The sequence below is a fragment of the Gadus morhua genome, chromosome 16 (genome assembly GCF_902167405.1).
Source record: "Gadus morhua chromosome 16, gadMor3.0, whole genome shotgun sequence".
Taxonomy (NCBI): Eukaryota; Metazoa; Chordata; class Actinopteri; order Gadiformes; family Gadidae; genus Gadus; species Gadus morhua.
The window spans coordinates 16,931,834-16,944,202 of record NC_044063.1 but is presented as its reverse complement, the minus strand read 5'-3'; the positions used below and the strand labels follow the sequence as shown (position 1 = coordinate 16,944,202).

Here is a 12,369-nt window from a genome sequence, read left to right as displayed (position 1 = left end):
GTGTGCATGGTGTCCTCCTCTTCCAGAGCTCATCTCCAGTAAGACTGACAGCTGCTGCCCCTGCCCTGCTGACTATGTAGAGGTACGTTGTATGTGTGTGTGTGTGTGTGTGTGTGTGTGTGTGTGTGTGTGTGTGTGTGTGTTTGTGTGTTGCCTTGTCTCCTCCACCTTTGTTGCCCGGTTGGTGTGTGTCTTGTCTTATATTTCCAGCTATGTGCTCTTGATTTGTGGTTTGTTTGTGTGTGTGTGTGTGTGTGTGTGTGTGTGTGTGTGTTGCCTTGTCTCCTCCACCTTTGTTGCCCGGTTGGTGTGTGTCTTGTCTTATATTTCCAGCTATGTGCTCTTGATGTGTGGTTTGTTTGTGTGTGTGTGTGTGTGTGTGTGTGTGTGTGTGTGTGTGTGTGTGTGTGTGTCTCCACAGCTGATTCGTCGATGTCGCACCGCGAACCCCGCCCACAGACCGACCTTCGAGCAGATCAGGAAGTTTGTGAACAGAATAAACCCTGACAAAGTCAGCCCTGTTGACATGATGATGAAGCTGGTACTAGCAACCTCACTCTTAACCATTAACCATTAACCTTTAACCTTTAACCCTTAAAGCGGTAGTTCGGAATTTTAGACATAGGGCCTGATTCCCAAGTGAGCATTGGTATTCTATATCACTGGAGACAGTTTTCAACACATTTCATTCAGTCCTTCTAGTTGCAGAGTTCGCTCGTGCTAGGCTAGCGCACGGCAACGGGCAATGCTAGCCTGCTATTAAAAACAGTCTTACCCACTCCACAGTACACCCGAGGTAAACCAATTATAACGCCAGACTATAGATTTAAATGTCTGGGTTGATAGAATAATGTTAGAAATAAAACTAACCTTGCATCGCATGAATCATCGAGGGACTACTTTCTCAGCAGAAGCGGAATTTTACCATGTGCTGGTTAGGTTTGTAACCGAATCACGACAGAAGAACGTAAACAGAGAAGCATGGGACAGAAGCGCAATTGAACGACTAGGCAACATGATGGTTAAGTGTGCTTTTAGAAATTGTAGAAATAAACGGTACAGATGGGCACCACAAAGTTTCCACCAATTTCCAGTGCGAGATCCAGAAAGGAGTCAACTGTGGCTTGTTGCTGCTGGCTTGGACATCAAAACACCAGCTCGTACATGTACAGTTCGTTGGATACAATAAATTCCTCATAATCGTCTTCAAAAGCAGATGCATCGCCAACTCCTCCAAACGTGGCCATATCTTGTTAATTGAATACGCTTATAGAATTCCTTCTTTCACTGTACTCTGCGTTTGTAGCAATGACAGCTGCAGGTAACCTAGGTATCAGTCCGCCGCTGCCGTAGCCAACGTACAGGAATATAAACACTGCTGCTGAGACCCCGCAATTCCCTCAAAATGCAATGCAATGCAAGGTTGGTTTTATTTCTAACATTATTCTATAAACAGACATTTAGATTTATAGTCTGTCGTTATAATTGATTTACCTCAGGTGTACTGTGGAGTGGGTAACACTGTTTTTAATAGCAGGCTAGCATTGCCCGTTGACGTGCGCTAGCCTAGCACGAGCGAACTCTGCAACCAGAAGGACTGAATGAAATGTGTTGAAATGTCAGGATCCTCGCATGGACTGTTGTTTTTGTCTCCCCCTACCGGTTGGAGTGTGATAGTTCTGGACTTCGTTTATGTTTGGAGCCATGTGTTGGTCATGTGTCCGGGGTGACGCCCATGTCCTTATTTGGGCGACTTCCTGCCTTTTGTTTGTGCCCTCCATTTTCTCTGTCCACCTGTCCCTCATTTTGCTTTGATTGGTGGAGTATTTAAACGCTGCCCTTTCTGCTCAGTTTGTCAGATCGTCGCGTTAGGTACTGTTTGCTACCCGACTGCCACGTGAGTGCGACTAGCGTGAAGCTCTTTAAAGAGAAACTATTGTTTACTGTTCTTCCCGGTTTTGAACCCTGCCTGTTTTGGACTAAGCCTTCTGCCTATCGGTTTTGGATCTCTTGCCTGTACCTGTCCGCCAGTATCTGTCTGCCTGCCTGCCTGTTTACGAACCCTGCCTGTACCCGGAATCTGATTTGCCCGCTGGACTGTATGGAAATAAACCCCTTTTGATCTGCTATTGATTCCCGTTCTGTGTCGTGACATGAAAAAATGTCTCCAGTGATAAAGAATACCAATGCTCACTTGGGAATCAGGCCCTATGTCCAAAATTCCGAACTACCCCTTTAACCCTGACAAAGTCAGCCCTGTGGATATGATGATGAACCTGTTACTGACCCCCTAACCCTTAACCCTTAACCTTTAACCCTTTACAGCAACCTTTAACCACAATGTTTAACCCTTTACCCTGAACCTCATCTCTTAACCCTTAACCCCTAACCCTTTACTATTAGCCTTCAATCCTTTACCAGAACACTTAACCCTTAACCCTGAACCACAATTCTTAACCCTTCACCATTCAACTTTAACCCTTAACATCAACCCTTAACCACAACGCTTACCCCTTAACCCTTAACCACAACCCTAAACCTAACCTTTTACCATAACCCTTAGCCTATCCATAACCCCTTAACCCTCAACCATCATACATGAATAACGCCTCATCTCACCATGACTCGCGTCATTAAGAACCCTGAGGAGGGCATCATGATCCACAGCCTAACCCTTAACCCTTAACCCTTAACGCCCTGACCCCTGAGCCTCTACCTGTGGGTGTGTGTGTTTGTGTGTGATGGTGTGTGTGTGTGTGTGTGTCTGTGTGTGTGTGTGTGCGTGTGTCAGATGGAGAAGTACAGCCAGCACCTGGAGGTTCTGGTAGCTGAGAGAACTCAGGACCTGATGCACGAGAAACAGAAGAAAGACAGACTGCTCTACAGTACACACACACACACACACACGTTCACACAAGCACAAGCACGCACGTACACATAGAGGGACAGGCATGCATGCCTGCCCTCACACAAACACACACACGCACACATATTTATGTATAATAACACATATTATTATGTCTTGCAGGTATGCTTCCTAAGCAGGTAGCTGATGACCTCCGACAGGGAAAACCTTCCCAGGCCCAGAGCTACATTAGTGCTACTGTCTTCTTTAGGTACCTGTCTTTCTTCTTTAGGCACCTGTCTTTCTTCTTTAGGTACCTGTCTGTCTTCTTTAGGCACCTGTCTTTCTTCTTTAGGTACCTGCCTGTCTTCTTTAGGTACCTTTCTCTCTTCTCAGGCCCAGAGCTACATAAGTGCCACTGTCTTCTTTAGGTACCTGTCTGTCTTCTTTAGGTACCTGTGTGTCTTCTTATGCCCAGAGCTATGTTAGTAGCTGTCTGTCTCTCTGTAGTGACATCGTCGGCTTCACCCAGCTGTCAGTCTCTCTGTAGTGACATCGTCGGCTTCACCCAGCTGTCTGTCTCTCTTTAGTGACATCATGGGTTCACCCATCTGTCTGTCTCTCTGTAGTGACATCGTCGGCTTCACCCAGCTGTCTGTCTCTCTGTAGTGACATCATGGGTTCACCCAGCTGTCTGTCTCTCTGTAGTGACATCATGGGTTCACCCATCTGTCTGAATCTCTGTAGTGACATCATGGGTTCACCCATCTGTCTGTCTCTCTGTAGTGACATCATGGGTTCACCCAGCTGTCTGTCTCTCTGTAGTGACATCATGGGTTCACCCATCTGTCTGTCTCTCTGTAGTGACATCAAGGGTTCACCCAGCTGTCTGTCTCTCTGTAGTGACTTCAAGGGTTCACCCAGCTGTCTGTCTCTCTTCTGTAGTGACATCGTCGGCTTCACCCAGCTGTCTGTCTCTCGGTAGTGACATCATCGGCTTCACCCAGCTGTCTGTCTCTCTTCTGTAGTGACATCGTCGGCTTCACCCAGCTGTCTAGCTCCAGCACCCCCTACCAGGTGGTGGACCTCCTCAACAACCTCTACACCACCTTTGATGACATCATCGACAACTACGACGTCTATAAGGTGGAGACCATCGGAGACGCCTGTAGGTTCATTCAGTTTATGTTATACACATATTATATCTTATACATATTATATGCGATACCTTATGTTTATAATATAATACACCTAATATATATTATATGATATACCTTATACATATTATATTAAAAACCTGATATATATATATAATATACCTTGTATATAATAGAATATAACTTAAAAATGTATATATGATCAAATATACCTATATATAATCTATGTATTATATTGTATTTTGAATATATTATTTAATAATAATAATAATAATAATAAATACAATTTATATAGCGCTTAATATGGTACTCTAAGACGCTTAAATAGACGCTTAAATATAACGCTTATATTATATTATAGACAGGGTGGTGTCCGGGGTTCATTATCGTTGATATAAATCTATCCTATCTATCCTATCTGTTATCTTATTGTAGACATGGTGGTGTCGGGGGTTCCCCGTGCTAACGGGATCCTCCACGCTGCAGAGATCTCCAGCATGGCTCTGGACCTGGTCTCCGTCTGCAAAACCTTCAGGATCCCTCACAAACCCAACACACAGCTACAGATACGGGCTGGGATCCACGCTGGTACACACACACACACACACGCACACACACACACACACACACGCACACACACACACGCACGCACGCACGCACGCACGCACGCACACACACACACACACACACACACACACATGTCTATACTGTATATACCTATATCTATTTATATTTATTTCTAATTATCTATTTATATAAATAGGTAGATCAAGCTAGATAAAGGAGGTATATAGGGCATATAGGCAGATATAGCTAGGTAAAGGTATATGTATATGCCATAACTAGCTATATCTACCTATATGCCCTATACATATATCCTATACACCTCCCATATCTTGCTTTATCAATCTATCCAGCTCTATCATTCTATAACACCAGTAGTAGCGGCAGAAGGGGTGACTAAGTGGTCTATATAGATCTGTCTGTATAGATCTGCCTGTGTCTATCTCTAGGACCAGTAGTAGCAGGAGTGGTGGGGACCAAGATGCCGCGCTACTGTCTGTTTGGAGACACCGTCAACACGGCCTCCAGGATGGAGTCCACCAGCGAAGGTATCAATACGCTACGAAAGCTCAGAAACAACATCATAGGCAGTGGTTATAGTGAGCTACCTGAGTCAGATGCTAATGCTAGGAAAGTGATGGCATGGGTTTGGATGGCTGTATGAGATGCTAACGCTAAGGAAGTAATTTTGATGTATGGCTCTATGAGATGCTAATGCTAAGGAGGGGATATCATGGGTTTAGATGGCTGTATGTGATGCTAATGCTTGGTGTGTGCAGCTCTGAAGGTGCAGTGCAGCTCCAGTGTGTTCTTCCTGCTGGAGGAGGTTGGAGGCTACGTCCTGCACTGCAGAGGAGTTCAGCAGGTCAAGGTCTGTGGTCCACCACTCACCACAACGTATCCACCTCCATATCTGACATGTCACACTGGTTATACTGGGAGAGTGACTGGGGGTCTCTCTGTCTGCCTGACTGTCTTCCAATATGTCTGCCTGCCTGTTTCTCTATCTGTATCTCTGCATGTCTGTCTCTCTCTCTGTCTGTCTGCCTGTCTGCCTGTCAGTGTCTGTGTGTGTCTGTCTTTCTCTGTGTGCCTGTCTGTCTCTCTGTCTGGCGTTATGTCTGTCTCACTTCCTGTCTGTATGTCCCTCTGCCTGTCTGTCTGTCAGGGTAAGGGAGACATGGTCACCTATTGGCTGGAGGGGAAACAAGGTGACCTGCGCTACAAGACCGTCGCCCCCGACAACCCTAGCCCTGCCAAGCCAGGGCTCAGGGACATGGAGAGTGAGAGAGACCTGTTGGGGTCCATCCCGGGCAGTGTGAACGGCGACGTCCTACTCAGCCCAGAGTGACCCCTGACCTCGGTGATGTCGTCGCTCAGGGCCGCGTGGCTCTCTGTAGAAACACGTTAGATCGCCTTGTGCCCCCGTTGATCTGACGTGGGAGACGTAAGAAGAACCTGGTCTTTAGAGAACGCTTGAGAACCGTTAACTAGATACAGAGTTATCACTCTGAATCCAACCACATGCTTACTGTGACCTCCTAGGGGTGCACAGACTGCTACAAAGAGTAGTGGTTATGGGTCAATATAAATGTGGTTAGCTGATCAGTAACTTGAAATATACTTATATTGCTTGGATCATAAAACATACTTACAAAATCTTGTTGTTACAATCAGTCATAACCAGGTATAACCGTTAATAACCAGTTAGAACAACAGGTTACAGCATTTTGAAACATTTTGAACATGTTGGAGTCGTGTATTCATTCATCACAGTTGGCCGGCAATAACCAATCAGATCATCGAGGTGTTATGATGTTGGACTTGTATAACCAGGTGTCATGCGTGATGTGGGTGCGTTGATGGAGATTATCTGTATTAGCGTATTATGTGTTTTAGTAGCCAAACCCATGGCCTGTCATGGTGAGGGGGATGTAAAACTGCTCAAGCTAATAAATGTATTTTCTCTGCAACTCAGACTCCATACCGATATCTATCCTGAGCAGTCTTGCCAGATTGGGTCCGAGTTCCAGACAGATCTGGCAACACTGGATGGAGGGGGGAGAGGAAGGAGACTCCGGAGAGGGGATGAGTGGGGGGGAGAGAGAAAGGAGAGGTGAGAGGAAGGGAGGAGAGGGGAAGTGAGAGGAAAGGAGGAGAGGAGAAGAGAGGGTGGAGGAGAGGGGAGGAGGAGGAGAGGAACGCAAGAGCGGAGAAGGAGAGGAGACATAATGTTCAGGGGATAGTAGTGAAGAGGAAAAGGAGAGGAGGGGAGATTAAATAGACTGAAGGAGGGGGGAGAGAGTGGGGAAGATGGTCACACAGATGGTCTGAGAATCCTCTCCAACATGAGAGGAGAGAGGAAGAGGAGCAGAGAGGTCGGTAGTGAGAAGACGAGGAGAGGATTAGGTGAAGAGGAGAGGGTAGGAACAGAAACGGGGGACAGAATGAGGAGAGTAGACTAGGGTAAGGAATAGAGAGAGGAGGAGGTGAAAGTTAGTTGGAAGGGAGGAGGAGAGGGTTAAGTGTTAATAGATTCATATTTAATACGTGAAACAAAATAGAGTGCACCACTGTTAGTGAATGCGCATTTCTCAATATAGATCATTAAACTATCGTTCAATATGTGACATTTAATTAAAACATTCAAGATAGATCAGTAAAATACATTAGCATATTAGACCTTTCGTAAAGAAATGTAATAAGGGTCAATAAAATTCCGTTCAAGACATTTCATAAAAACATTTAGTATAGATCCATAAACTATCGTTCTATATTGCACATTTCATTGAAACAGATTAATAAACTATGATTCAATATGAGAAATTTCAGTTGAAAGCTAAAGATTATGATCTATTAACTCATTGTAATAGAGCCATCGATTTTAAATCTTAATGTGATACTGCAAAATAAAATGTGTGTGTGTGAATCTAGGGCTGCCATCTGCATCTGTGATTGAATTCATTCCACTCGTACACACACAAACACACACACGGTTGCGATGAGGTGGTTATGTAGTGTGATGACAATGTGCTGCTGAGATGTGTCTCTGTGAATGAAAGAAGAGAGCGAGTGCTTTGCCTAATGAAAACAGTAGGGCCGAGCTCTTCGAGTGGCCAACGACGTGCGTCGCGACCTAGGTCGCATTGGTCGCGACGTAGGTCGCATTGGTCGCTGTGTTGGTCGCTCGTTTATGGAAAGCCAAGAAGGCCACAATCCAGACCTAGATTGGCGCGGTAAAAGTGCAAAACCGTACGATCTCTACTTTCTCTTATATGTTGTCTGGTTAACCACCAGGGGTTACCCCGTAGACACTACGGGAGCCATAGCAACCATCATCTATTCAATTCTGCTTTAGATTAAAGCATACACACACAAGTGGGCTGCCGATAAACTGGCTGTGTAAACACTCTATGTGTGTATATTACTCAGTCTCTGATGGGTTCATGACTAATTGATGAGCTCGCTGTTGTCACAAGAGAACCTCCTGAAACTGTATGTGTGTTCGTGTGTGCGTGTGTGAGTGTGTGGGTGTGTCAGTCTTACTAGTCCTTCTCCATGAGGACCTTCAACAGGTCCTCATTGAGAAGGAAATTGTCCGGGTGGAGAAGGAGACCATTAAATTAGAGGCAGAGACCAAAAAAATTGAATTAGAACAAATTAAATTACGGCTCCAAATTCATTTGCTCCAGCAACAAATTAGGCCCCAAACAATTATTTTTGAAGACCAACCGTGACCATCCCTGTACAATGTAAATAATGTAAATAAATATTTTAGAGTTAGGATAATTGTTTGATTATATTTATTTATTAGATTATTATATTTATTATATTATATTTCTGTGTTTTAATGTTTTACTTTTTACTGTTCAAATTAAGATTTACTGTTCAAATAAATATTCCTTCCAATCATTCTTTCATTCATTTTCGTTCATCAATTTTTTTAATGCATAACAATCAAACACTGCAAACGAAAGTGAGTACAATCTGTATTGTCCAGTTTACAACGAGCAGGCATTTAGACGGGAATGGTTATTTTTGACAGAAGCAATGCAGTGAACATCATCAAATGACAAGGAGCTAATTGAGGTGTTTCGATTCTGTAGGAGAGATATGTTCGAATAAATAGAAGAGCTGTCACCGGATTTACAGTTCGTGTCGGCCTATAAAAAACATATATACATAATTAAAACAATATTTACAACTGATTAATGAGCTGAGCACGGACTAATCGGCCAGCGATGTCCTCAGGCCGAGTGGCTTGACGCACATCTTCCTCGGGGACTGCCGGTGGCTGATGGTGTCTGGGGAGAGGGATTCTTTTGGCGATGCAAATGTTGTGCAGAACTGTGCACGCTGCTATTACGGTGCAGACCCGTTCTGGGTGCATCCGCATCTCCCCATGAAGACAGTGAAACCTAAACAAAATAAGAAAAATTGCATCTATATCTAGATATTTCTTTATGTCTTTTTAAGGGATGCATATTACTTATGGTTTACCTGCGTTTGAGAACCCCGATACATCTCTCAACAACTGACCTAGTTGCGGAGTGTATGGTGTTATAGCTCCGTTCTTGGTCAGTTGTTGGAGCAATTAGCGGGGTCATCAGCCACCGTTTCAGCGGGTATCCACTGTCCCCGAGGAGCAGCCCGTTGCACCTATGAAAATATACTTTAATTAGGTTGCTGTTCATTACTTAAAGTGAAGCTCAAATTGTTTCAGTGTAGCTGATTAGAAAAACACTAGGCTATAGCCAGGCGCGTCGTTAGCAATTGAAAACATCCGGGGCTTTAGCCCGGGGGGGAGCACCGTCCTGACTCCTGCTGCTACGGTATCTTAATTAATTAAATAATTAATTAATTAATTAATGTATCGATTAATTAATTAAGGGCGCCCCCAACACATAGGTCGCCTATGCCGAGCGCCAGGGCAAAAATAAGACATTAGAATTGCTATAGATATAGCCTGCGTGCACCTACCCGATGTCAAGAAGCTATCGCTGCTCCGACGGACCTTTCTCCCCCAGCCAGGCAACGGCAAGTAAGTAGTGGTCTGCTTTTATGTTTCATTTTTAAGTTATTACTTATTGTCAGTGTAGGTTTAATGTTACAGATAAAAACATGCTTTATATTTAGTCAGCATTTCAGAGTTCTAATGTTTTCCCGGAATATGCATTCCTAAACTGTTCCTAAACACGTCAAGTTCTCTTTAAGATCGCATGAGATGATATGTGCTATCGCGCGACCTGTAACCAGGAAGTAAACACTCGCTTGCATGAAATGATATGCGCTATCGCGCGACGCGTAACCAGGATGTAGATTTAAATAATGAAAAAATAATCTTCCCAGACTGTTTCTGTTACTTGCTTATGCTGTATGCACGTTGTTTAAGAAGCTTATCTCCATATAAATCTGAGCTGTACATGAATCTGTTAATGAAGTCTCATTTCGACTCCTTCCTCCACTTCACTATTCATGTTCTGTTGCTTGCAGTTAACTACAGCCGCCCTTCCTGGGTAACGCCACCACCAATCCCTGGTCATCCATTGAAGCCATCTCTCTCACTCTGCACAGTCACACTGTTGCCGCTTCATTCTCATTGTCTCATAATCTCATTATTATGGCTGCTGTGGATGCTTTAAAAAATAAACATTTTTCTCTTAGGTAAAATCAAACCAGTGGGATGTTAGATTGAAAACCTCCAAAGCAATGTATTAAAAATTGAAAGTCCTATGTGAAGTTTCTTTTTTGGGGATTTTCAAAATGAGGTACCAGAATGGATTGTCAACCCACTGTTTCTCAACCCTCTCCGATTCTTACTATGAGTAGTAGTATTGCATGCATACAGTACTCACATCAGCGCCACAGTAAGCCTATAGAGGCTGCAACCATTTGCTTCTCAAAAGATTGTAGTGTTTTAGAATGAACAACCACTAGAGAGACAAGACAAGACTAATTTTGATTGACAAGTTGGCTAGATTTATATATGTAGGCCTATTTATATTATTTTTTTATTTATAAGAATGAAAGAAATTGTGTAATGAAAGAATAAAACGATGCATTTTTGTTTGAATAACATCTTGCTCCCGCGGCCAGTGCCAGCGCCGGCATTGCAAGGGGAGGGATATTACGTACATTTGCAGGAGGCGGGATAAGTGCGGCCGCTGTCACTCAGGTTTGTTTTGGTTTGACGCAGACAGCATGGAGGCAGAACAGACCGCAGAAGTCAACGCGATCGTCTTCAATGTTGCTGCAACGATGCAGCATATATTCAGAAGAGCAGCCAGTACTTACGTGTATGAAAGCAGCTATATATGTATATATATACATATATTTTTTTTTTTTAATTTTTTTTTTTTTTTCGGCTGAGATCCGGGGCTGATCCCAAAAGATCCGGGGCCATAGCCCCGAATGCCCAGGTCTAACGACGCGCCTGGCTATAGCCTACCTTCCTTCCTCGAAGTCCTGCAATAACCCACTCTCCCGGAGGATGCGGGAATCGTGGGTGGATCCAGGCCATCTCGCCACCAAATTGATGATCTTATAATTTGCGTCACAAGCTATTTGTACGTTAATCGAATGGTAACCTTTTCGATTAACGTACAAATACTCGTTCTCATGTGGGGCCTGGATCTGCACATGTGTCCCGTCTATGCAGCCCACGATCCCAGGCATACCGGACGCCTGGCGGAACCGTTCCTTCATCGCCGCCGCCTCTTCCTCGTTCGGGAGGTGGACGTAACGAGCAATGCGGCGGCTCAAAGCCAGGGAAACCCTCCGGATTACCCGACAGGCGGTCGATCTATGGACCCTCACCATGTCGCTTACAGTGTTCTGAAAAGCCCCGTTTGCGAAAAAACGAAGCGCAATCAGCAGTTGCAAGGACGGTGGTAGCGCTGCATTGCGGTCCGACACGAACTGTAAATCCGGTGACAGCTCTTCTATTAATTCAAACAGATCTCTCCTACAGAATCGAAACCTCTCAATCAGCTCCTCGTCATTATAAATGTCCAATGGATTGCTTCTGTCCCTAATTACCCTTTCCCGTCTAAATGCCCGCTCGTTGTAGGCCTACACCCTATGGATAATACGTGCCATATTAGCGCTGGATGGATTGATTGTAACGTTTTTTTTATTATTGTAATTGCTATGGAAACAGCAGTAATTTCGACTCTACGCCTCCCCCTGACCAGGCGTAGGATTTACGCCTTGGTCTTAGTGAAAAGAACGCTAAGCCCAGTTGGTGCAACCGGCGTAACGGTTAGGTTGGACTTAGAACGCCAAGTTACGACCAGGCGTAGTTACGACCAGGCTTACGCCCAGTTGGTGCAACCGGCCCCTGGTGAATGACCTGGAATCTGCAGGTGTGTCTTGAGCGACATAAGAAAACAACTCTATATTATCCTGCAGTATCTATCTCCCCCTCTCCCTCTTTCTCTCTCTCCCCCCTCTGTCTCAATGTCAGACAATGGCTGGTCGCTTGTCTCTGGAATTTCGTGAATGCGTCTTAATAACAGACCTGATAGTCCAGCATTTCACCCACAAATTTGTGGTGTTTACTTGTATTTTTTTAATTATTTTTTTGTTTGTAATTAGGACAAACAAAAATGATTTACCATTGATATTGTTTTAAGGATAAATGTGTGTGTGTGTGTGTGTGTGTGTGTGTGTGTGTGTGTGTGTGTGTGTGTGTGTGTGTGTGTGTGTGTGTGTGTGTGTGTGTGTGTGTGTGTGTGTGTGTGTGTGTGTGTCAAGTTACGCAACCCTGAGTTGCCCCACGAGGACTTGGCAGCAAATGAAGTA

General features: G+C 44.4%; 1 protein-coding gene across 1 annotated transcript in view; it reads left to right on the top strand.

Moving 5' to 3' along the window:
* Positions 1–6,539, top strand: part of LOC115561195 (atrial natriuretic peptide receptor 1) — a 15,764-nt gene extending 9,225 nt beyond the window's left edge. Inside the window, exons 15-23 of the mRNA XM_030381023.1 lie at positions 1–82; positions 422–541; positions 2,792–2,885; positions 3,029–3,116; positions 3,874–4,013; positions 4,438–4,590; positions 5,016–5,114; positions 5,346–5,437; positions 5,735–6,539. The exon at positions 1–82 is cut by the window's left edge and continues 20 nt beyond it. Of these exons, the coding sequence (XP_030236883.1) occupies positions 1–82; positions 422–541; positions 2,792–2,885; positions 3,029–3,116; positions 3,874–4,013; positions 4,438–4,590; positions 5,016–5,114; positions 5,346–5,437; positions 5,735–5,917 (1,051 nt within the window). The 3' untranslated portion in view covers positions 5,918–6,539. The remainder of the gene's footprint in view (positions 83–421; positions 542–2,791; positions 2,886–3,028; positions 3,117–3,873; positions 4,014–4,437; positions 4,591–5,015; positions 5,115–5,345; positions 5,438–5,734) is intronic.
* The last annotated feature ends 5,830 nt before the right edge of the window (positions 6,540–12,369 follow it).